The sequence below is a fragment of the Saccopteryx bilineata genome, chromosome 8, assembly GCF_036850765.1.
Source record: "Saccopteryx bilineata isolate mSacBil1 chromosome 8, mSacBil1_pri_phased_curated, whole genome shotgun sequence".
In the NCBI taxonomy this organism is placed as follows: domain Eukaryota; kingdom Metazoa; phylum Chordata; class Mammalia; order Chiroptera; family Emballonuridae; genus Saccopteryx; species Saccopteryx bilineata.
Window position 1 is genome coordinate 27,325,714 of NC_089497.1, and position 26,650 is coordinate 27,352,363.

The window sequence follows — 26,650 nt, forward strand, 5'->3', positions numbered from 1 at the left end:
TGCATTTTTATAGCCTCTGCAACTGCGACATGCTATAAAAGGGCAAGAAGCCTTTATGTTTTGGGGCAGCTACCACCTAGGCTTTGTATGTGTGTGTGTCTGTGTGTCTAAACCAAAATAGACCAAGTGTCTGTGTGTGTCTAAACAAAAATAGACCAAGTGTATGTGTGTATATAAACAAAAACAGACCAAGTGTATGTGTGTGTATAAACAAAAATAGACCAAGTGTATGTGTGTGTATAAACAAAAATAGACCAAGTGTATGTGTGTGTCTAAACAAAAATAGACCAAGTGTATGTGTGTGTATAAACCAAAATAGACCAAGTGTGTGTGTGTGTATAAACCAAAATAGACCAAGTGTCTGTGTGTGTATAAACAAAAATAGACCAAGTGTATGTGTGTGCATAAACAAAAATAGACCAAGTGTATGTGTGTGTATAAACAAAAATAGACCAAGTGTATGTGTGTGCATAAACAAAAATAGACCAAGTGTCTGTGTGTGCATAAACAAAAATAGACCAAGTGTATGTGTGTATATAAACAAAAACAGACCAAGTGTATGTGTGTGTATAAACAAAAATAGACCAAGTGTATGTGTGTGTATAAACAAAAATAGACCAAGTGTGTGTGTGTGTATAAACAAAAATAGACCAAGTGTGTGTGTGTGTATAAACCAAAATAGACCAAGTGTGTGTGTGTGTCTAAACCAAAATAGACCAAGTGTCTGTGTGTGTATAAACAAAAATAGACCAAGTGTATGTGTGTGCATAAACAAAAATAGACCAAGTGTATGTGTGTGTATAAACAAAAATAGACCAAGTGTATGTGTGTGCATAAACAAAAATAGACCAAGTGTATGTGTGTGTCTAAACCAAAATAGACCAAGTGTGTGTGTGTGTATAAACCAAAATAGACCAAGTGTCTGTGTGTGTATAAACAAAAATAGACCAAGTGTATGTGTGTGTATAAACAAAAATAGACCAAGTGTATGTGTGTGTATAAACAAAAATAGACCAAGTGTATGTGTGTGTCTAAACAAAAATAGACCAAGTGTATGTGTGTGTCTAAACCAAAATAGACCAAGTGTCTGTGTGTGTCTAAACAAAAATAGACCAAGTGTATGTGTGTGTATAAACAAAAACAGACCAAGTGTATGTGTGTGTATAAACAAAAATAGACCAAGTGTATGTGTGTGTATAAACAAAAATAGACCAAGTGTATGTGTGTGTCTAAACAAAAATAGACCAAGTGTGTGTGTGTGTATAAACAAAAATAGACCAAGTGTATGTGTGTGTCTAAACAAAAATAGACCAAGTGTGTGTGTGTGTATAAACAAAAATAGACCAAGTGTATGTGTGTGTCTAAACAAAAATAGACCAAGTGTGTGTGTGTGTATAAACAAAAATAGACCAAGTGTGTGTGTGTGTATAAACCAAAATAGACCAAGTGTGTGTGTGTGTATAAACCAAAATAGACCAAGTGTCTGTGTGTGTATAAACAAAAATAGACCAAGTGTATGTGTGTGTATAAACAAAAATAGACCAAGTGTATGTGTGTGTATAAACAAAAATAGACCAAGTGTATGTGTGTGCATAAACAAAAATAGACCAAGTGTATGTGTGTGCATAAACAAAAATAGACCAAGTGTATGTGTGTGTCTAAACCAAAATAGACCAAGTGTCTGTGTGTGTCTAAACAAAAATAGACCAAGTGTATGTGTGTGTATAAACAAAAATAGACCAAGTGTATGTGTGTGTATAAACAAAAATAGACCAAGTGTATGTGTGTGTATAAACAAAAATAGACCAAGTGTATGTGTGTGTCTAAACAAAAATAGACCAAGTGTATGTGTGTGTATAAACCAAAATAGACCAAGTGTCTGTGTGTGTATAAACAAAAATAGACCAAGTGTATGTGTGTGCATAAACAAAAATAGACCAAGTGTATGTGTGTGTCTAAACAAAAATAGACCAAGTGTATGTGTGTGCATAAACAAAAATAGACCAAGTGTATGTGTGTGTCTAAACAAAAATAGACCAAGTGTATGTGTGTGTCTAAACAAAAATAGACCAAGTGTGTGTGTGTGCATAAACAAAAATAGACCAAGTGTATGTGTGTGTATAAACAAAAATAGACCAAGTGTATGTGTGTGCATAAACAAAAATAGACCAAGTGTGTGTGTGTGCATAAACAAAAATAGACCAAGTGTATGTGTGTGCATAAACAAAAATAGACCAAGTGTGTGTGTGTGTATAAACAAAAATAGACCAAGTGTATGTGTGTGTCTAAACAAAAATAGACCAAGTGTGTGTGTGTGTATAAACAAAAATAGACCAAGTGTGTGTGTGTGCATAAACAAAAATAGACCAAGTGTGTGTGTGTGTATAAACAAAAATAGACCAAGTGTGTGTGTGTGTATAAACAAAAATAGACCAAGTGTCTGTGTGTGCATAAACAAAAATAGACCAAGTGTGTGTGTGTGTATAAACAAAAATAGACCAAGTGTGTGTGTGTGTATAAACAAAAATAGACCAAGTGTCTGTGTGTGTATAAACAAAAATAGACCAAGTGTATGTGTGTGCATAAACAAAAATAGACCAAGTGTGTGTGTGTGTATAAACAAAAATAGACCAAGTGTGTGTGTGTGTATAAACAAAAATAGACCAAGTGTGTGTGTGTGTATAAACAAAAATAGACCAAGTGTATGTGTGTGTCTAAACAAAAATAGACCAAGTGTGTGTGTGTGTCTAAACAAAAATAGACCAAGTGTGTGTGTGTGTCTAAACAAAAATAGACCAAGTGTATATGTGTGTATAAACAAAAATAGACCAAGTGTATGTGTGTGTCTAAACCAAAATAGACCAAGTGTATGTGTGTGTCTAAACAAAAATAGACCAAGTGTATGTGTGTGTATAAACAAAAATAGACCAAGTGTATGTGTGTGTCTAAACAAAAATAGACCAAGTGTATGTGTGTGTCTAAACAAAAATAGACCAAGTGTATGTGTGTGTATAAACAAAAATAGACCAAGTGTATGTGTGTGTATAAACAAAAATAGACCAAGTGTATGTGTGTGTCTAAACAAAAATAGACCAAGTGTATGTGTGTGTCTAAACAAAAATAGACCAAGTGTATGTGTGTGTCTAAACAAAAATAGACCAAGTGTATGTGTGTGTCTAAACAAAAATAGACCAAGTGTATGTGTGTGTCTAAACAAAAATAGACCAAGTGTATGTGTGTGTCTAAACAAAAATAGACCAAGTGTATGTGTGTGTCTAAACAAAAATAGACCAAGTGTATGTGTGTGTCTAAACAAAAATAGACCAAGTGTATGTGTGTGTCTAAACAAAAATAGACCAAGTGTATGTGTGTGTCTAAACAAAAATAGACCAAGGTAGAAAGAAAAAATGTTAGCAAAACCTTTACTGTGTATAATTCTTCCTAAATAAGACTTTTTGAGGGGCTAAGCTAAAGCTTTGAATTGCTTTTCAATTATTTTGGCTGCTGAACTGATGTCTCTTTAATGTAGCAGTGTGCTGAGACAGAGCCAGGTGACCTAGATTTTATATGGATTACATAAGACTTGAAAGTGAAGAAACTCTCTCTTCAGTGGATGATGGTGATATTAAGCTGTCAGTTCTAAAACACTAGGGAGCCTTTGTATACTACAGCAGTGTGGGTGCCCGGGGCTCACTCCCTCATGGGCTCCTTTTTCTTTGTTAAATTGTTTTAGAATACCCAATACTAAAATGTATTCTTAGTCAGATACAATAGAGGAAAGAGAAGAGACTTGTTGTAATCTGAAATTATTGAAGTCATTTGGCAGGGCTAGTAATGGACTAGCTGGACCTACTTATGGGGACGACATATAGGCAGAAGGTTCCAGGTTTCTGGATTTTGGTATCGAACAGAAAAGATACAGCTAAGAGGCCATGACCTGAGAGAGATGGGAACCTAACTTCAGTAGAAGGTAGGTAGGTAGAATAGCAGGAAGAGGAAGGTATGCAATAAGCAAAGTGAGATTACCTAAAAAACGAAACCCACAAATAACATAACAAGGTCTTCCGTTTATGTGGAGCCCAGTGTGGAGCTCCCTTTCAGGTGTCCTAGAAAAGAGATCAGCAGCCCTCTCAGAATTTCCAAGCAAGTTCAACAAAAGCTTTAGAATATCCAGTACAATCTAGTCATTCAGGTATTTGGACCTTTTTTTTTTTTTAAATAAATTTTTATTAATTTTAATGGGGTGACATCAATAAATCAGGGTACATATATTCAAAGAAAACATGTCCAGGTTATCTTGTCATTCAATTATGTTGCATACCCATCACGCAAAGTCAGATTGTCCTCCGTCATTGTGCCCCTCCCCCTCTCCCTCATTCCCTCCCCCTGCCCCCCGTAACCACCACACTCTTGTCCATGTCTCTTAGTCTCGTTTTTATGTGTTTGGACCTTTTATTAGATGTATATTTCAATCAGAATTTTTTTTTTCTGTATTTTTCTGAAGCCGGAAACGGGGAGAGACAGTCAGACAGACTCCTGCATGCGCCCGACTGGGATCCACCTGCACGCCCACCAGGGGGTGATGCTCTGTCCACCAGGGGGCGATGCTCTGCCCCTCCGGGGCGTTGCTCTGTTGTGACCAGAGCCACTCTAGCACCTGGGGCAGAGGCCTAGGAGCCATCCCCAGCGCTCGGGCCATCTTTGCTCCAATGGAGCCTTGGCTGCGGGAGGGGAAGAGAGAGACAGAGAGGAAGGAGAGGGGGAGGGGTGGAGAAGCAGATGGGCGCTTCTCCTGTGTGCCCTGGCGGGGAATCAAACCCGGTACTTCTGCACGCCAGGTCGACACTCTACCACTGAGCCAACCGACCAGGGCCTATTTCAATCAGAATTTTGTCCTTAAAATCTATTTCTATTCACATGCCAACTTCAGAGTTCTGAATGGCTGTAGCTTTCTAGACAACTTGGTCATCTCAAAAGATACGTTCATCCTCATCTCCTAGTGTGTGATTTCCATAGGAGACAAGATAACTGTATACAAACTGAAAAAAGAGTTTTGGAAAATATTCTGCTCACAAATACTAAGGAATATTTTATTGCTTCATATTCATTTTGAAATATCCCTTAATTTTTCTGAGCAGTGTACTTAAACCAATTAGGGTTTTTGGCTTCTGATTGATTCTTCAGAATAATAAAAGATTCTGCTTCCCTCCTAACCACCTCTTCTTTTTAGTTTTTATTGATTCACTCTCCACTTTAGGCAAAATTAATTTCTCCTTTGTCTGTGTTCCCATACACTGTATATATATGCCCCTTGCATCGTTTTTATAGTTTGTATTTATCTCTCTGACATATGAAATATTTCCACAGGAGGATCCTGGCTTTATTAATGTTCATAGCCTCAACTTCATCAAAGTCTGCAGTAACTAGGAAGGATTTAATAAATTTTTGTTGAGTTAAATGATACGATCAACTTTATTACACTTGTTACTCTTTAATATTGGTATAGTGATAAACTCTCTGGTGTCCTAGCCCATTTTTCAAAGGTACTTTCTGTCAGAAAGGAAATCATTTTGCATAACTTTCTCTATTGTTAGCATCAGCAAAATGAGTTGAAATTTCAGTTTACCTTTCTTCTTAAAATGAAAAAAAAAATCACCTGACCTGTGGTGGCGCAGTGGATAAAGCGTCGACCTGGAATGCTGAGGTCGCTGGTTCAAAACCCTGGGATTACCTGGTCAAGGCACATAGGGGAGTTGATGCTTCCTGCTCTTCTCCTCTTCTCTCTCTCTCTCTCTTTCTCTCTCCTCTTTATCTCCTCTCTAAAATGAATAAATAAAGTCTTAAAAAAAAGAAAAAAAAGAAAATGAAAAAAATCAATTGTAAAAATAATTCCTTCAGAGGAATCTTGAAAAGAATAAAAACTACTTGAGAAAGGACAGGAAATAATATTAATATGAGTCTCCTAAATATAATAGCAGGAAGAATCTTTATTTTATGTTAGTGTCTCATAATTCAGACAGATGATGCTAAGATAAGGAAAATATCTGAATAAAGTAGCAAGCATTTTCTAATGAGTCTCCCTCATCTGTTCTGCCCAAATTTAAATTGTAAAAAGGAAGAACTTGGTGTTTTGATTTCTCTCAACCTCAAGTCCAATAGTGTCTCAATTAAAAATATTGTTTATTCTTCAGTGAGAGGAGTTTTACTTCCCCAAACTGAAGACCTAGTTTGGAACACCCAAAGTGCGAGTGTTGAGGCAACGCCACCATCTATTCTGGTAAGTGTGTTTCTGCATTAAACGTCTAGAACTAGGCCTTCAGGCTTCCTCTCTGCCCTCTCTCCTGCTTACTTTGGCATCATGAAGCTGTTCCTCCTTCAAATATTCTCTTACATCATCCCTAGAACATTATTCTTAGTTGTCAGCTCATGGATCCTAAGTATTGGGTTAGAAAATTTAAGCTTTCTGCAGTAGTGAAATAGAATTCACATATTCGGCATTGCCAAGCTCCACACATGGCAGAAGACTTATATATGGTTCATACTTGTTTGGTGATAATTAAGCTATAAGTGCCCACTGAGTTGTTCTCTAAAAGTTATGCAGAAATAGTTTTTATAACCAAAACTAAACATTTATATATATAAGTACAGAGTTTAGGTTTTTGTTCCAAGGATTGTATTGACAAAAATGTTTCGACTTCACAGCATATAGAACAGTGTGTATATGGAAAGGAGAGAGGAAAAATAAAAATATTGACTAGCTAACAGATGACAGGGACTCTTAAGTCAGGCCTTCTTTTAACTTAGGCTGAAAACTTAGGCAGGATTTGTAGAGAAACATCATAGAATGAACTTTCCTTTTTGTTCTTACCACCCAAAGCCCCTGGGTACTCCTCTAACCCTCCAATTCTCCACTTACACTTTTACTTACAGGGAGGCATCCTGTAGAAAAGAAAGTGGCTTCGTCTAGTGAAAAGAACAATGACAAGAACCACAACCACAACCCTGCTGGAGACTCAGCTGTCTAGAATGAGCGCATGATCTTTTATCTTTACATAGACACAGGAGGGGGGGGGACTCCCTTCTCCGTTCCCCATTCCTTCTACCTTCTTGAGGCTTCTTTTCTGTCTCATATGACAAAAAAGAAATTAATGGTAATTAACTTGAAATATCTGTTTCTTGGCTTTGCTTCAGCAAAGAATTACTTGAAATACTGTTTCTTGGCTTGAAGAAATACTTATTTGAAATACTTGTTTCTTGGCTTGCGTCCAGCAGTAAAAATTTATAAAGCCTATCCAAAATTGATTTAACCATTAACATATGCATCCATTTATCTATTCAGTTACAGAGCAACTCAGTTTTGGAAAGTGAAATCACTAGGAATAACTCCTTTTTTTTTTTTTTTAACGAAGTTCCATATTGGATAAAAAAGTCAGAGGGGAGATTGGCATCAGAGATTACATTCATTTGGTGTTAATTTATTTATTTACTTATTCTTTCAAATATATTTATAGTTTGCTTTTCATGTGCCAAGTGCTGGGAAAGCTAAGACGAATAAGGTGTGGCCTTGTCTACAAGAAGTTTCCAGTCTGGTAATTGCAGACAGACTTCTGTACAAATAAAGTGATGCTATCGTGGAAGCCCATCCAGGGTGCAGTGGCGGGAGGGGTGTGTCACTGTGAACATGGTTGCACTTGTCTCTGTTTCTGCTGATCCAGCTCTGGACTTCTCTAAACGCAGAAGATCTGTGCTGATGTTTTAGATACGTATTATAAGGACAGGAACTTTTATAGAAGCCAGGGGTTGCAAACCAGGCATCAGCCAGCTGGATCCAAATTTAGTCATGTGCTTTGGGGCCAATTTTTTTTAAAGCCCATATTTAAAAACTAGGAGATTTTTTGCATAGAAATGCAGATTTTCAACTTATTTTAAAAACCAGGAAGGTCCAGCATCATTAAGTTCACATTTCCTTGTTGCAGAAAGTGTCTAGAAGTTGGCTGGAAGGGGCTGTTTCTTTAATAATGGCAGTACTGACTTACTGAGCTCATTTTGTTACCTGTTCTGTGGTTCCATTTACATTTAAGCCAGCCCCTTAAGTTTTCTGAACAATTAAAAATTTAAGGAGACAGTCTTAATGGATGATAATAAAACATGAACAAAAAGAATGATTAATTACAAGTGTCTGGTAATTGCTTCTTTGTTCTGGTTTTCTTTATGGCAAACTGTTAATAAGATTTTTTTTTAAAACCAGATTTGATTATAGAAATTGTTTTAGAGGTGGGAATGTTGGGATATTGAATTTGTTACATCTTGGCAGTCTGACTTGGAAAATCACTTTTTGCACAGTATGCTTTCCATAGAAGTAGCAGGCTTTTCAACTGGCACTAATAGATGTGAAACTGGCCAGTATAGTATTAAACCTGTTAATATACTACACTGAATTAAGAACAAAACTCATGAGTCAAATTTGTTACTATGGGGACATTAATTCATATAAAAATAAATGAAGTGCTATTCCTGGCATGTCTGTGACCACCTTTCAAAATCTATGAGAGAGCTTCATTGCTATGCCATTTTTTAAGGGGGGTTACTTATTTTAAATAGATATCTTTTCTTTATTTAAAAAGTCAAGTTGTTTACTCCCATATTTTATGTTTATTTGTTACGGAATTTTATTAAAGATATTGTGTATTGATTTACTTCTAACTTTTTTTTAAAATTACATGAGAGGTGGGAAGGCAGAGAGACAGACTCCCACAAGTACCCCGACTGGGATCCACCCAGCAAGCCCCCTAGGGGGCAATGCTCTGCTCATCTGAGGCCATTGTTCCATTGCTTGGCAATCGAGCTATTTTAGTGCCTGAGGTGAGGCCATGGAGCTATATCTTCAGCTCCCAGGGCCAACTTTGCTTGGACCAATCGAGCCATGGCAGGAGGGAAAGAGAGAGAGAGAGAGAGAGAGAGAGAGAGAGAAGAGAGAGAGAGAGAGATAAGGGGAAAGGGAGTGGTGGGGAAGCAGATGGTCACTTCTCCTGTGTGCCCTGACTGCAAATTGAACCTGGGACATCCACATGCAGGGCTGATGCTCTACCACTGAGCCAACCGGCAAGGGCTTACTTTTGATTTTTACAAAATAAAAAGTCATTTAATTTATAGAAATCTATATATTGGTTGAGGATTTCTTTTTTGTTAAAAATTCAGCTGTTTTCTTAATGTGTTTCAAATCATTGGCTCTGTCTGATAAAACTCAGTTTCTTAACTATGAGTTAAAGGGCTTAAGCCATCTCACTTGGAATTTTGAAAAAAAAAATACAGGTTTAGAATTTGCAAGGATTAAATATACCTAACTCAGCTGGAAGCACGAATGATTTCAACACATCTCTAGAAGTGGTGTTAATTAAGAGGGAAAAAGTGAATTCCCTGGTATGGTATGATTGTTATCATCATAGTCATCATAACTACTTTTCTGAGGAACAGAAATTGGTGTTGAACAGCTAGCCTTTTAAATTTTTCCTGAATGCATATATGGTTTTAGATACTAGAAGAAGAAGTGGGAAAGGGAGAAGCGTTCCTATATGATATTCAGCATAGCAGATATTTAAATATTATAAAAATGGTTCCCCACAACACTTTCTGTTTACCCGGGTGTTATAGATTTCTGCACATCTGCCAACTTGAATGAGAATGAACTGCCAAGTCTGTTAGTTCTAGTTTCTCCTCTGGGAATCCTTTTGCCATCTGGGTGCGTACACTTGTATATAGCTGTGAATAGTCTGATATAGTGGGCAAAGCACTGCAATTGAGAGCTCTAGAAACTCACAATCTAGTCTGATTTCTTTATTGTTTTGTGACTGTAGGCATTTCACTTTTATGAGCCTCATTTTCTTCTCTTAAATAGGCAAGGATGGACTATATCAGGGGTCCCCAAACTTTTTACACAGGGAGCCAGTTCACTGTCCCTCAGACCGTTGGAGGGCCATCTATAAAAAAACTATGAACAAATCCCTATGCACACTGCACATATCTTATTTTAAAGTAAAAAACCAAAATGAGAACAAATACAATATTTAAAATAAAGAACAAGTAAATTTAAATCAACAAACTGACCAGTATTTCAATGGGAACTATGGGCCTGCTTTTGGCTAATGAGATGGTCAATGTCTGGTTCCATATTTGTCACTGCTAGCCGTAACAAGTGATATGACGTGCTTCTGGAGCCCGTGATGCATGCGTCCTGTGTCACCGGAAGTAGTACCGTACGTGAGCGATGCTGCGCTTTTCGGTGCCGCCACATACAGTGCTCCTCTTACTGACCACCAATGAAAGAGATGCCCCTTTTGGAAGTGCGGTGGGGGCCGGATAAATGGCCTCAGGGGGCCGCATGTGACCCGTGGGCTGTAGTTTGGGGACTTCTGGACTACATGATCTCTAAGAGTCCTTCTAGTCCTAAAATTTGGCACATGCTCAGTCCACTTTTTGAATGTAAGATTTTTATAAACCAAAGGATGGCCTTCTAAAGCACCTGAGTCTCTGGCAAGACAAAATCTGGTTTTGTTACTTAATATTTTTTTATTCCACATTTTGGACTTCAATTTGTTGTCATTTTATTTATCAGAAATTGATTTCACCTGACCAGGCAGTGGCGCAGTGAATAGAGCTTCTGCCTGGGATGCTGAGGACCCAGGTTCAAAACCCCAGGTCACTGGCTTGAGTGCAGGCTACTTGGCTTGAGTGCGGGCTCATCTGGCTTGAGTATGGGATCATAGACATGACCCCATCGTCACTGGCTTGAGCCCAAAGGTCACTGGCTTGAAGCCCAAGGTTGCTGGCTTAAGCCCAAGGTCACTGGCTTGAGCAAGTGGTCACTGGCTCTGCTGGAGCCCCCCACAATCCACCCCTGGTCAAGGCACATATGAGAAAGCATTCAATGAACAACTAAGATACTGTGACTATGATTTGTTTTTTTCTTTGTATCTGATCGAATAACCTCCTTGAGTATTTCCTGCAGTGGGGGTTTTCTGGTGATAAATTCCCTGAGCTTCTGAATGTCAGCAAAAGTTTTTATTTCTCCTTCAAATATGATGGATATAGTATTCTTGGCTGATAACTCCTCTCTTTCAGTACTTTGAATGTTTGGGTCCACTCTCTTCTGCTTGTAGAGTTTCTGCTGAGAAGTCTTATGATAATCTAATGGGCCTTCCTTTATATGCTATGTTCTTCTTTTCCCTTGCTGCCTTGAGGATTCTTTCCTTGTCATTGATTTTTGACAATTTTATTACTATATGTCTCAGAGAGGTCTGTTTGGGTTAACTCAGTGTTCTGTTTGCTTCTTGGATTTGAAGATCTGTTTCCACAGGCTTAGGAATTTCTCATCAATTATTTGTTTGAATAGGCTCTCCATTTCCATCTCCCCTTCTTCTTCTTCTGATATACCCATTATTCTTACATGTCTTTTTTTCCCCCCATTATTCTTACATGTCTTTTTCTGATGGAGTCAGATAATTCTTGCAGAGCTCTATCATTTTATTAAATTTGTTAGTCTCTCTCTTCCTCTCTCTGTAGCATCTCTAGTTGCCTGTCTTTGATGTCACTGATTCTCTTTTCTATCTTGCCTGTTCTATTATCTGAACTTGCTACCTCAGTTTTCAATTCATGTATTGAATTCTTCATCTCTGTTTTTAAAGTTTCAATATCCTTGGTGATATATTCGGCCTTTGTTTTCTGAGGTCATTAAGTTGCCTATTGGTGTTTTCTCACATCTTGTTGAGTATTTTTAGAACTTCAATTTTGAATTCTCTATCGTTTAACTCCAGGGTTTCCATGTGATTGATATTGCTTTCTGGAGAATTTTTCATTTTCTTTTTGAACAATGTCTTGTGTAACCATGATGTTCAATTTCTTCTTTTTTATGGCATTTGAGAGTGGTATTGTTAAGAACTCTAACAAAAAACAACTAAAAATATAAAATTAAAAAGAAGATATAATGAAAATATAAAATATTTAAAAATAATGACAAGGAAAAAAGAAAAATCATACAAAAACAGAGAGCAAAAATGAAAAAAAAATGATTCACCCACAAAAATAAGAATAAAAATATAACAATTCAAGAAAATATAATTTAAAAGAGAAAAATAAAACAAAGAAAGGGATTTCAGTTTTGAGAGGTTATTTTGTTCACTTTTGGTAGGTGGTTCTAAATTATAAGTTTTAGCTCTGAGAAATTTCTGGGCTGACCTCTGCTGAGATGTTTCTGTCTCAATGATGTAGGTAGGGCTGTAGTCACATTGGGAGTAGGGTGTGTTGTGAGGTCTTTACAGCTTTATGGCTTTATGGCCCTAGAAATGCCACTCTCAGGACTCCAGGTGCTCCTCGTGTCTCAAAAAACCAGGGGACCAGACACAGAGCACATCTGTTCTTCAGGGGAAAGAGTAGCTCTGGAGAGTTAGCTGTTGAGCCTGTCTCTGCCACACTCTGTACCTTGCGAGGTGAGGAAGGTGGGATCTGGAAGGCTGGGAGGGCCGCACTTTGGTTTTCTCTGTCTCTGCGCTGAGTATGGGCTGTGGGCAGGCTGTGGGAACACTGGCTGTGACCCCTTGTTCTGTTGTCGCTTTGGTTTAGTATCTTTCCCTGTGCCACTCAATCTTGCTTTTCCTCCCAGCAGAAGGAGAGTCAGTTACTCTGAGCTTCTCTCTTTCTGGATCCCTGGCAGAAAAAAAAATCCAGTCACTCTGGGCCTCTCCTCTCTCCCAAGCCGACTGCAAGCACATTTTTTCTTTGGCCTCCCTGCTCAACTCTTCTCACCTTTAGTTCTTTTGGTGCGTGAATCTTTCAGGCACACCTGTGAGCTCAGCTGGAGTTGCTTCACTGCATTATAGCTGTTCAATTTGTTGAAATTTCAAGGGGAAATATCTCTCAAGCAGCCATTATTCTGATGTCACCTCTTAATTGAGAATGATTTTTCTTCTCTTTCTTTTTTTTCATATTTTCATCCAGAAAGTTTTGTGAGTCTATGCATATGGCACTTCTTGTTTTTTTGTTATTTATAACCCAGCAGAGGTGAAAATATATAAACTCCCACCAAATGTCATGATCATTTTACCAATCATTAGTGTACTTTTTAAAAATTTATTTATTTATTTATTTATTTTTTATAGAGACAGAGAGTGAGCCAGAGAGAGGGATAGACAGGGACAGACAGACAGGAACGGAGAGAGATGAGAAGCATCAATCATTAGTTTTTCATTGCACGTTGCAACACCTTAGTAGTTCATTGATTGCTTTCTCATATGTGCCTTGACCACGGGCCTTCAGCAGACTGAGTAACCCCTTGCTGGAGCCAGCGACCTTGGGTTCAAGCTGGTGGGCTTTTCCTCAAACCAGATGAGCCCGCACTCAAGCTGGTGACCTCGGGGTCTCGAACCCAGGTCCTCTGCATCACAGTCCGACGCTCTATCCACTGCGCCACCGCCTGGTCAGGCAGTGCACTTTTTTACATAGACTAATTTTCATAGGATTGAATAATTAGCTTGCTCAAGGATTGTATTTGTCTGCCTTTCTATTCCTGAAGCTAAATTTGGCTATAAGATTAGTATTATAAACAAAAGGTCACTAGAAAGAAAATTGTGTTCTGTAAGTGTGATGTCATTTCACAAATGTTACTTTCTGTTTGAGGTAACCAGACCTCATTTTGATGTGGTGGCATTTCTTATCAAAATAAAGACTTTAATTAATTAAATACCTTTCAGAATGATGAATAAGATTGCTAATTGTTATTTTCTGCTGTGGCTAGTTTGTTTAGGTCAGCAAATTACAAAATTAGTAGCTTCTATGTATTTAAAGTATTTAAGCTAAGACAGAGGAAAAGGAATTTTCTAAAGCAAGAAAAACAATATAGTATTCTTCCACAAATTCATTGTGTTTGGAATCTTTTAAATGTGTTGTCTTATCTATCCCCACTTTCCAAGTGATATTCAAGGGTTACATGGTTTTTCTCTAGATTTTACAACTAATAAGTGGTGAATTGGGATTTGATTACAGATCTGTTTGATCTAGAGCCCATGTCTCCAACACCCCAATATTATTACATTGCCTCCTTGTCCCTAAAAAATCTAGGAATTTAGATAGATAGGTGGTATTTAAAATAATTTTTATGTGTTCCTTTTTATCTATGATATGATTTAGACTCTTTTTCCCCCTCAGGATAATACCCTTCAAGCTGAATGGTCCTCAGCAGATGAATCCACCACCAGCAGTATTTCACCACTTGGTTTCAGCTCTGGTCCTCCCTCAACTACTGGCAGGGAACTCTGGTCAGAAAGACCTTTGGGTGATTTAGTGCCTACACCCAAATTAGCCTTTCTTTCGAAGGTGGGCCTCAGTTCTTCCCCAGAGGTTTTAGAGGTTAGCAGCTTGACTCTTCATTCTGTCACCCCAGCAGTGCTTCAGACTGGCTTGCCTGTGGCTTCTGAGGAAAGGACTTCTGGATCTCACTTATTAGAAGATGGTAACAAATTTTACTCACTTTTCATATATCTTTATTGTATCAAATGACAAGGGTTTTGAGGAGAGGAGTAGACTGGGATTAATAGAAAAGCATGGTTGTGTGCATTAGAAGGCAACATCTTGGGAATATTGTGTGAGAAAGGGAACAATCAGATTTAATTGGTTGGAATGGAGAGAAATAATATATAGTGAACTTGGTGGGCTTGGGTGGGGATCAATTAATAGATATTTGAAGATTCCCATTAAAATATAATTAAATTAGTATTAAATAACTTCTTTACTTACTTGAATATTAGAGTGGTAAACAAAGAACATCAAAGAAGATTATCCCAGTAGCTTTTAATAAGATTAATTGTAGGGGCCAGATATGGAGATTTCTAGCTTGCAATAGGCTTCAGAAGGAAAGAACCTGAACTAAGACAGTTACAGCAGAGATTAGGAAATGAAAATCAAGTAGATGATTCAGATGTAGTGAAGGAAAGGAAAAATCAATGTGACTCAAGCATAGAATATACATATGAAAGAGGAAAAGAAATAGATGAGTCCAGGATTTTGAACATTAGGTGAACCTGAAGTATGATGGACAATAAACATAACAAGGAAGTAGAAATTCAAAGACAAACAATTTCCTGGGAAATTTTCCTCCTAAGTTTTTACTAGATTTATTGTCTGTTGTCAATATGGCTACCGGCAGTTCTTTATTTTCATGGAGTAAAAATAAAAATCAAGTGTTTAAAGCTGAATTATTTCAGTAGCCAATATCTTGTTATTCTCAAGGCAAGGGGCTGTATTCATGAGTGATTGAACCCATCCACAAAAACATAATCATGTTGTCTTATTGTTTGCTGGATATAGCTAAGTAAAAGTTAGCAACTGTCCTTCCTAATCGAATGGGAAAAAGAAGTTGGTTTTATTAGGAGGGCTAGGAATATATTATAGTAATACTATAGATTAATTAATGGAATACTTTATTTTTAGGATTAATCAAAGTTGAAGGATCAGAAGATTTTCTTTCTATTGCTCCATTGCCTTCAAGTCCACTCACTCATCCTGTGCCAAAAGAAACAATGCTGTCTGTGGAAGACTCTGGGGTGTCTTTGACATCCTCACAATATCTGGACTCTTCTGTTACATTAGATCTTCTTGCTGAGGAAGTAACTACACCTTTTGGATTGGACTCTTTGGCCTCCAAAGTCAAAGGCCAGTTAGAACTAAGCACTGTGATGCCAGATACATCCATGGAAAAAGAGTCCATATTTGAGAGTGGCTTAGGTTCAGGGTCTGGGCAAGAGATGAATCTGATTACTGGGTCACGGAATGATACTTCTTTAGAGAACAGCACCAAACCATTGTCGAAGAAATGGCTGGAAGATGAGGATTTACTTTTGACAACTGAGGAGTTAGATGAGAAACTAGTTACAGATGACAAAATAGATTCCACAGACCGAAGTATTGAGCACTCAAAATATGGGCATTTTGATAGATCCACATACTTTGCAGAAGACGAGACTCCTGACAGACCTACTGTGCCCATCTTTGCAGAGACCACAACTCAGTCTGCATCTCTAATTTTCTCCAAGCACACGTCAGAGGTACCCGACATTGATTATTACTCAGATACCAAAGTATCTGCTCTACTGACATCTACACCAAGCACTGAAGAACCAGATCAAATAGACCTTTTTCTAAAGGAGGATATGGAGCAAACTACAGAGTCATCCAGTCGTGAACAGTTTGATAGCAAGATTTCCATAGTGAAGCCAGATATGCAACCTTTGTGGACCACATTGCCAGAATCAGGTGTAGTCTGGGCAAAAACTTCTTCCCTAGGGAAATTGTCCGGAGACACATTGGCAAGCACACCAGGGAGTATTGACAAGCTCTGGTTGAAAGCATCCATGACACAGTCTACCAAATTGTCCCCAACCACAAGCCCCACCTTGCCGGAGGATGAAGTAATTATGGGCGTACAGGATATTTCATTAGAACTGGACCGGATAGGCACAGATTACTATCAGCCTGAGCTAATCCCAGAGGAAAATGTCAAGGTTGGTAGTTATGTGGAAATGTCTACAAATGTTCATTCCACAGAGATGGCTATTGTGGCTTGGCCCACAAAAAGTGATGGCTCAAATCATACGCAGACAACAGGAGCTTTGCTGGTTTTCTTCAGTCTTCGAGTGACTAACATGATGTTTTCAGAAGATCTGTTTAATAAAAACTCTTTAGAGTATAAAGCCCTGGAGCAAAGATTCTTAGAATTGGTAAGCACAAAGGAAAATATGGGCATTAGTGAGTAATCATGTGTGAACCACCCTTTCCCCCTCGAAGCATAGCTCTGAGCCAAAGAGAGTGTGGTCTGCTGCAGACACTCATTTTTTGTCAACTACAAGTAGTGTCATGGCCCAGGGTTGGTAGGAAAACAGTAAGACAGGTGAATACAAGAAACAGAAAACACAAAGGTGGCATGAGGGTGATGTGGCAACTTAATACTGAAGATGGTTTTCATGAATTCTGTGACTGAAACAAGTTTAAATTTTTTTTTTTAGTATATTGTGAAACCAGTGTTTTGTGGGTACCTATGATGCCTTCACTGTTGTGATCTCTTAGTGAAACAGAGAAAAAAACTCTGGTATCAAAAATTGTCTGTGAGTTCCATGGGTTTCCTAAATATCACTATTAAAATGTCATGACTGAAATAATTTACAATTGATATTATTTCCCTTTTTTTAAAAAAAAAAACTTTTTTCAATGACAGTTTTCATTCAATACTATTTTGTATTAGTTTCAAGTGTACAGCATATTGGTTAGACAATCATGTACTTTACAAAGTGTTCCCCCTGAGGTTGCCACTATTCAACTACTGTTACAATATTATTGACTATATTTCCTATGGTGTACTTTACACCCCCATAACGACTACCATTTGCAACAATATTGGTGGATCTGCAGGGTATTATGCTAGTAAAAAAGAAGTCAGTCAGAGAAAGACAAATACCCATATATTTCACTTATATGTAGAATCTGAATAACAATATAAACAAACAAACTAAACAGAATCAGATTCACAGATACAGAGAACATGCTGGTGGCCAGAGGGGAGTGGGGCTAAGTGAAAAAGGTGAAGGGATTGAGAAGTACAGATTGGTAGGTACAACTGGTCATTTTGTTGGTAAACAGTTTAAATAATTTACAATTTGGAAAGGAGGGGGTGTATCCTTGCTCGGTTTTTTTTGTTTGTTTGTTTGTTTTGGGGGTTTTGGTATATGTTGAACAAAATGCAAAACCTCGTCAAAAAGTAATAATTTTTCTTGTGTTGTAGCTGGTTCCCTATCTCCAGTCAAATCTCACAGGGTTCCAGAATTTAGAAATCCTGAACTTCAGAAACGGCAGTATTGTGGTGAACAGCAGAATGAAGTTTGCCAAGCCTGTCCCTCCTGATGTCAACAATGCCGTATACATGATTCTGGAAGACTTTTGCATCACTGCCTACCAAACCATGAACTTGGCTATTGATAAATACTCCCTTGATGTGGAATCAGGTAATGATATTGATTACCCTGCTGGTTTCTTGGTGGAATCCAGTGATTATTATGTATTTTTTTCTACACTGAGTCAAGGTGAATTCAACAGTTGTAGGTAAAAAAGTACTCTGTCAGGCAAATTTTCCACAAGTTGATAATTTGTAAAATATTTCTTCCAAGGACATCAGTATCATTCTCTTTTTAAAAAGGTTGTTCATACAGGTTATCTTACTTACCTCACATTCCCTCTCTACCTATTCTATCTGGCTCTCTCTTTTTTCTGCTCACTGGATATGTTTTACCTACATCTCTACATTGCCAAGTCTGGTAGATTTGGACTCTCTTTCCCTCTATATTATTTTCCTAAGTTGTTTTACATGTTTTCATTATTGTTGGTCTAATATAGATGTAAATAACTCTCCACATTTTTATATGCAGATCAGACTTCTGAGCACTAGACTCAGAAGTCTATGTACTTGTTGATTTCAACTTGGAAATACTCTATGTATATCAAATTTAAGATGTGTGGCCTTATCAGGTGGTGGTGCAGTGGATAGAGCATTGGCCTGGGATGCTGAGGACCCAGGTTCGAACCCCAAGGTCACCGGGTTCAGCACAGGCTCATCTGGCTTGAGCGTGGAATTATAGCATGACCCCATGGTCATTGGCTTGAGCCCAAAGGTTGCTGGCTTGAGCCCAAGGTCACTGGCTTTAGCAAGGGGTCACTGGCTTGGCTGCAATCCCCCAGTCAAGGCACATATGAGAAAGCAATGAATGAACAATTGAGTTGCCACAACTGTGAGTTGATGCTTCTCATCTTTCTCCCTGTCTATCCCTCTCTCTCTCACTCACTTAAAAAGAAAATAATGAGCTCTTATTTTTCATATCTTGCCACCTCCCAGTTATATCTATTCCTCTCAGCTTCACTATCTTGATAAATGGAAGCTGTGTCCACTCAGCTACTTAAGCCGGAAACCTGGGAAATCATTCTGACATTCTGATACTGCAGTTTCCATCAACCCAACTTTTAGTCATTCACTAAACTTATATTGATTCTGAATTCGAAATATAACTCAAATCTATATGCTTCTCTCTCTCTCACACCATTCCTCTCATTTGAACCAGTTTCCTCAAAACCTCCCTTGTTCCCTTTCCGTATTTGTTTTCCAGACAGCAGCCCACTCTTTCTAAAACAATCAGATTTTTTCACTCTCCTGCCTGAAACACATCAATGACTGCCTTGTTCAGTAGCCACAAGGCTTGGACCCTATCTTCTTCCCCAATATCATCCAATGAAACTAACTTTTTTGCTCACCAAATCAAAAATTAGCTCACTTTTAGTTCCTCAGGTTAAAACATCTTTTTTAAAATTAAAAAAAATATATTTAAGAGAGAAAGAGAGAGACATTGATTTGTTCCACTTATTTGTGCATTCATTGGTTGATTATTTTATAAACCCTCACCAGGGATCAAACCCACAACCTTGGTATATGGGATGATGCTTTAGCACACTGAACTACCTGGCTAGGGCTCAAAAAACTTTTCTTGCCTTAAAGGCTTTGCACATGTTACCTTCTTTGCCTGGAACTCTTTCTCCTCTTAGTGACTTCTGCTCACCCTTTATGCCTCAGTTGAAATGTCTCTTCCTCAAGACTTTCACTGATTTACCAGTAATCTAGATTGGGTCTTTCCTATTAATTTTTCTTATAACACCATGTTCTTTTCCTGCTACAGAGTTTATAACTATTGTAATAATGCTAATTTATTCCCATAGTTGCTTAATGACTATTTTCTCCAGTTGAGCTAGTGACAAGGAATGAAGCTTTATCTGTTTTGTTAATCACAGTGCCTTAATATAGAAAGTACTCAAAAATACTGTGAATGAAGGAAATAAACCATTTTTAAAAAAATTTGGAAGACTTTGATGAGAGAATATTGCTTAATTCTTAGACTTCGTTTTTTTTTATCTTCCACACATCAGAGGATAGTAGTTTTGGATATGAGTAAGGGGGAATGTCTGGGTTTATATTTCTCCAGTGCCTTTTACTCTCAATCTGGTTTGAAAGTCAACTTTATTCTTTAACTGAGAAAGAAGCATGTGTTTTTTCCTTTGAAATCCTTGAAGGACCATTATTCATAGAAAGTGAAGAAAATGATTTGGCTAATCCTCTAATTTCTAAATCTCCTAACATTTTATTTTCTAAGGCGGGTATTTTTTGCCATGTGGTGTACTGGAAGAAGCAATTAATTAGAATTTGGAAGGCCTTATTTCTTGCCTCTGTTCTGCCATTTATCATTTGTGTGATCCTAGATGAGCCTTAATCCCTCATATATTAAATGGAGATAATGTTTGAGATGATTACTTCATAAGGTATATAAATGTCTAATCAGTATATTGTATACCTGAAATTAATGTAATATTGTTTGTCAACTCTAATTGAAAAATTAAAAAAAATTTTAAATGGGGATAATATTTTGTATATTTCATGGGGCTATTCTAAGGATTAAACAAATGCCATTTATAGAAACATTTGAATAGTAATACAAATTAAGCAGTTATAATTTATAAAACTTTTGTAAAAATCAATTTTTTTAAAAAAGAAAAAAAGAATTAAGTACATTTACCTCAATTTTGTATGTAACACACATGTCAGCTATATGCTGAATCATCCAGGTTTATAGGCTCACCTTTTTCTTTAATATTCAAATAAACTGGCATTAGCCTCTTCCGTGTGCAATATAAAACCAATATCCATGCTCCTCTCATTCCCAGTATCTCTAGGAATTAACGGGGAACTTGAATATCTCGTACTCACTTCCAGCTTTGAGTTCCTTCTGCTGAATTTCCAATCTTACATTTGTCTTGGTTTTTGTGGCTATTCTTTACAAAAACTCAATACAGATCACAGTCCCATTTTTGACTTTCCCAGAACACCTGTACCACCAGATGGTGCATTCATCAGATATTTGCTTATGAGATGAGTGTGATGGAGGAGGCTTTATCATACCACAGCAGATGGCCTAAAATATTGTTAGGCAGAAATATCCTACCAGCAATCCTTTCAAAGTCATTTCTTACTGGTCAACTTTTTGGACCAAGTCAGCTACCATATTACTCTGGCCACTCTGGCTGTCTTTCTACACCATCCTCAGATTTTCTTCACTCTCACTTTTTTGGACTCATGTATCCCTCTCCTAGCCTGCCCCTGGAAAACTAGATGTAAGCATTCTACAATGTAGATCTCTGTCTTTTTATCCCAAACTTAGCTCCAGGTCTACCTTTGTTTCCACATAAAGTCACTAAGGTACTCTTAAATAGAGGGCCAGCTATTCTGAGCACCCACCTTTAACCTGTCCAAAGGTCTGGAAAAAGACTTTAAAGCTACAGTCTTTATTTATATGATTAAAATATAAGTTTCTCTCTTTAGTATGAAACAAAAGGGAGCAAAATTTATCTCTTTCCTCTTATAGATTCTATTTTCCTCCCCCCAGACATTCACCTATACCTACAGGATGATGACCATATTTTAGAATTTTAAATAGAATATTTCAACTACCTGTATATTTTTAGTTAAAGGCTTTAGATTAAAATATTATTTTATCTTAAGATTGGCTAGAGACAAGGTTGACTTGTCTCTTGCCTAACGTGTTTTCACAGAAACTCTTGAACTTCTACCAATGAAGGGAGCCATGCAATATCATCCTTCTCACTCTCTATGTACATTCCTATCTTTCATTGCTAGGTCAGGAGTATATTACTTTCTGAGTACAGAGTCACAATGTGTATGTATACTAGAATAAGACTGAAGACTTAGGAAATACACAGTGGAATTCTGCTGTGTAGTCCCCTTGTAGAAACTGCCCTCTGTTAGACATGAGCTCTCCTTGTTACATGAACATCTTATCAGTGGTCTCCTGTATTATTTTCCTCAGCTGTAACAAAGACCCACAAATGGGTGGCTTACAAAAACAAAAATTTATTCTAAGTTTTAAAAGCTAGAAATCTAGTAGACCTGAAGATGGCATTGGAGTAGGCAGATGCACAGACTCCCAGCTCACATCACCAAATTGGATTAAAAATTAATTTAAGAACAATCAGCATGAAAAACCAACTTTGGACTACAAGAACAGCTCTCAAAAACCAAGGAGCGAAGAAGAAGCCAAACCGAGCCTGGTAGGGAGTGCCAAGGAGCGGTGGGTCTCCTCTGCTTACAGGAACAAAGGGGCAGGGTGAGGCAGAGAGCCCAGAAGTGCTCTCACTCCAAAGAAAAGAGCAGAAAATATCTCTCACAGCCACTTGCCTGGGCACCTGGAAATGAGGTGTGTTGAAAGGGATGGTTTGTCTTCCAAAAGAAGAGGGGGGAGAGAGAGAGAGACAGATGGTGAGGGGCAGAGGAATGCATGGGATGACCTGAGAAGCTTACTCATTCAGTGCTGGAGGCAGCCATAGCTGGGGGAGGGGTTGATCCTGCCACACAATACAAGACTAAAGCGGTTTCAGGTGACTCATCTCCAGACATCTCTCCAGCTCCAATCAGCACAAAGCACAGCTGAAAACAAGAAGTGGGGAGGAGGGGCAGTAACTCAGGTCTCCATGAGTTACACCTCCCCCTACTGAAGCTGAGAAAACACCACACCTGCCCCCGGAGAGAGTAACTGGCAGATCAGGCCTTCAGAGACTCAGTTTACACCCACCACATTCCTGGATACAGTTTCAAATAAGCCCCCTACTGAGATCAGTAAACAAGACCACCACCGTGTTAAGAAAACTGAGAAGAAAACAAACAAATCAAGACTTCAAAGAGGCTCTACTAGAAAAGCCAAATCAGTGGATTAGAAATAACAGCAGATGCCAACCCAAGAAGACCTAGAAATAACATAACTGAAAATTGGAGGCAGACAACACCAAGCCTAGGCTCACCACCTCTACAAACAACACATCCAAACACAGACATAATGAGAAGACAGAGAAGTGCAATCCAAATGAAATCACAAGAGAAACCTCCAGGAAATGAACTGAATGATATGGAAATAACCAAACTTCCAGATGCAGAGTTTAAAATAATGATTGTTAGGATGCTTAGGGATCTTAGAACAACAATGGAGGGCATTATGAACACCTAAATAAAGAAATAGCATGTATAAAAAAGGACATTGAAATATTAAAAAAGAATCAGTCAGAGAAAACATATACAATATCAGAAATAAAAACCACAATGGAAAGAATTAAAAACAGGATGGATGAAGCTGAGGATCAAATCAGCGAGTTGAAGGACAAGTTGAACGAAGGCATGGAAGAAGAGCAGAAAAGAGAAAAGAGACTCAAAACGTCTGAGGAAACTCTAAGAGAGGTCTGTGACAACATGAAGAGAAATAACATCCGCATCATAAGGGTTCCTGAAGAAGAAGAGAAAGAACAAGGAATAGAAACTTTACTCAATCAAATGATAGCTGAAAACTTCCCTAAATTGATGCAGGGAAGGGTCTTACAAGTTCAAGAAGCACAGAGAACTCCATTAAAGAGAAACCCAAAGAAACCTACACTAAGACACATCATAATTAAAATACCAAAGCTAAGTGATAAAGAGAAAATATTAAAAGCTGCTAGAGAAAAAAAGGCTACCACCTACAAAGGAGCCCCCATAAGGATGACATCTGACTTCTCAACAGAAATACTTGAGGCCAGAAGGGAATGACAAGAAATATTCAAAGTAATGCAGAACAAGAACCTACAACCAAGACTACTTTATCTAGCAAGCCTTTCATTTAAAATTGAAGGAGAAATAAAAAGCTTCCCAGACAAAAAACAAAACAAAACAAGGAATTTATTACAAAAAAACCAATGCTGCAGGAAATGTTACGGGGCCTGTTGTAAACAGCTTAAAGTGGGAAAAGAATATAGCAAAACAGGAATACAGCTTTAAAGAATAAAATGGCAATAAACAACTACATATCAATAATAACCTTAAATGTAAATGGATTAAATGATACAATCAAAAGACATAGGGTAGCTGCATGGATAAGAAAACAGGACCTGTACATATGCTGTCTACAAGAGACACACCTTAAAAGATGCACATAGACTGAAGGTAAAAGGATGGAAAAAAAATATTTCATGCAAACGGAAATGAAAAAATAATAATGGTTATATTATTATAACCATTATAAATATCTATTCACCTAATATAGGAGCACCTAAATATATAAAGCAGACTTTGATGGATATAAAGGGTGAGATCAACAGCAATACTATAATAGTAGGGGATTTCAATATCGCACTAACATCACTAGATCCTCAAGAAAGAAAATTAATAAAGAAACAGACTTAAAGGACACACTAGATCAACTGGATGTAATAGATATCGTCAGAACCTTTCACTGTAAAGCAGCAGAATATACATTCTTTTCAAACGCTCATGGTACATTCTCTAGGATAGACCACATGTTATGGCACAACAGCAGTCTCAACAAATTTAAGAAAATTGAAATCATATCAAGCACTTTCTCTGATCACAATGACATGAAACTAGAAATCAACCACAACAGAAAAACTCAAAAATTTCCAAACACATGGAAATTAAATAGCAGATTGTTAAATAACAAATGGATTAACAATGAGATCAAAGAAGAAATAAAAAATACTTAGAAACGAATAATAATGAGAATACAACAACTCAAATTTTATGGGACACAGCAAAAGCAGTCCTGAGAGGGAAGTTCATAGCATTACAGGCATACTTTAAGAAGCTAGAAAAAACTCAAATAAACAACTTAACCCTGCATCTAAAAGAACTAGAAAAAGAACAGCAAGTAAAGCCCAGATATAGTAGAAGGAAGGAAATAATAAAGATCAGAGTGGAAATAAATGACATAGAGGCTAAAGAAACAATACAGAGGATCACTGAAACCAAGAGCTGGTTCTTTGAAAAGGTAAACAAGATCGATGAACCTTTAACTAGACTCACCAAGAAAAAAAGGGAGAGGACTCAAATAAATAAAATTAGAAATGAGAGTGGAGAAATAACAACTGATACCACAGAAATACAAAATATTGTAAGAAAATACTATGAAGAACTTATGCCAAAAAACTAGACAACCTAGATGAAATGGACAAATTCTTTGAAACATAATAAAATCTTCCAAAAATCAATCTGGAAGAATCAGAAAACCTAAACAGATCAATTACAACAATTGAGATAGAAACAGTTATCAAAAAACTCCCAACAAAAAAAGTCCCGGGCCTGATGACTTCACAAGTGAATTCTACCAAATATTCAAAGAAGAACTAACTCTTATACTTCTCAAGCTATTTTGAAAAATTCAAGAGGAAGGAAGACTTCTGAGTGAGCATAATTCTGATTCCAAAACCAGGGAAAGACAACACAAAGAAAGAAAATTATAGACTAATATCCCTGATGAATATAGATGCTAAAATCCTCAACAAAATATTAGCATACTGGATCCAGCAATATATGAAAAAAATCATACACCATGATCAAGTGGGATTTATTCTTGGGAGGCAAGGCTGGTACAATATTTGCAAATCAATCAATGTGATTCATCACATAAACAAAAGGAAGGAGAAAAATCACATGATAATTTCAATAGATGCAGAAAAAGCATTTGATAAAATGCAGCACCCATTCATGATCAAAATTCTCAGCAAAGTGGGAATACAGGGAACATACCTCAACATGATAAAGGCCATTTATGACAAATCCACAGCCAACATCATACTCAATGGGCAAAAATTAAAAACAATCCCCTTAAGATCAGGAACAAGGCAGGGGTGCCCTCTTTCCCCACTCTTATTCAACATAGTTCTGGAAGTCCTAGCCACAGCAATCAGACAAGAAGAAGAAATAAAAGGCATCCAAATTGGAAAAAAAGAAGTAAAACTATTATTATTTGCAGATGATATGATATTGTATATAGAAAACCCTAAAGTCTCAGTCAAAAAACTATTGGACTTGTTAAATGAATTCAGCAAGATGGCAGGATATAAAATTAATACTCAGAAATCAGAGGCATTTTTATATACCAACAATGAACTGTCAGAGAAATTAAGGAAACAATTCCCTTCACTATTGCAACCAAAAAAATAAAGTGGCCCTGGCCGGTTGGCTCAGCGGTAGAGCGTCGGCCTAGCGTGCGGAGGACCCAGGTTCGATTCCCGGCCAGGGCACATAGGAGAAGTGCCCATTTGCTTCTCCACCCCTCCGCCGCGCCTTCCTCTCTGTCTCTCTCTTCCCCTCCCGCAGCCAAGGCTCCATTGGAGCAAAGATGGCCCGGGCGCTGGGGATGGCTCTGTGGCCTCTGCCCCAGGCGTTAGAGTGGCTCTGGTCGCAACATGGCGACACCCAGGAGGGTCGCAACATGGCGACGCCCAGGATGGGCAGAGCATCGCCCCCTGGTGGGCAGAGCGTCGCCCCCTGGTGGGCGTGCCGGGTGGATCCCAGTCGGGCGCATGCGGGAATCTGTCTGACTGTCTCTCCCTGTTTCCAGCTTCAGAAAAAAAAAAAAAAAAAAAAAAAATAAATAAATAAAGTACCTAGAAGTAAACTTAACCAAGGAGATTAAAGACTTGTACTCAGAACATTAGAAAACATTGATAAAAGAAATCAAGG

The 26,650-nt window shown here is 37.8% G+C and overlaps 1 protein-coding gene across 1 annotated transcript in view; it reads left to right on the forward strand.

The window, feature by feature from the left end:
• Window positions 1–26,650, forward strand: part of IMPG2 (interphotoreceptor matrix proteoglycan 2) — a 95,887-nt gene that overhangs the window by 48,869 nt on the left and 20,368 nt on the right. The window contains exons 12-15 of the mRNA XM_066241674.1: window positions 6,192–6,277; window positions 14,197–14,500; window positions 15,478–16,763; window positions 17,822–18,041. Of these exons, the coding sequence (XP_066097771.1) occupies window positions 6,192–6,277; window positions 14,197–14,500; window positions 15,478–16,763; window positions 17,822–18,041 (1,896 nt within the window). The remainder of the gene's footprint in view (window positions 1–6,191; window positions 6,278–14,196; window positions 14,501–15,477; window positions 16,764–17,821; window positions 18,042–26,650) is intronic.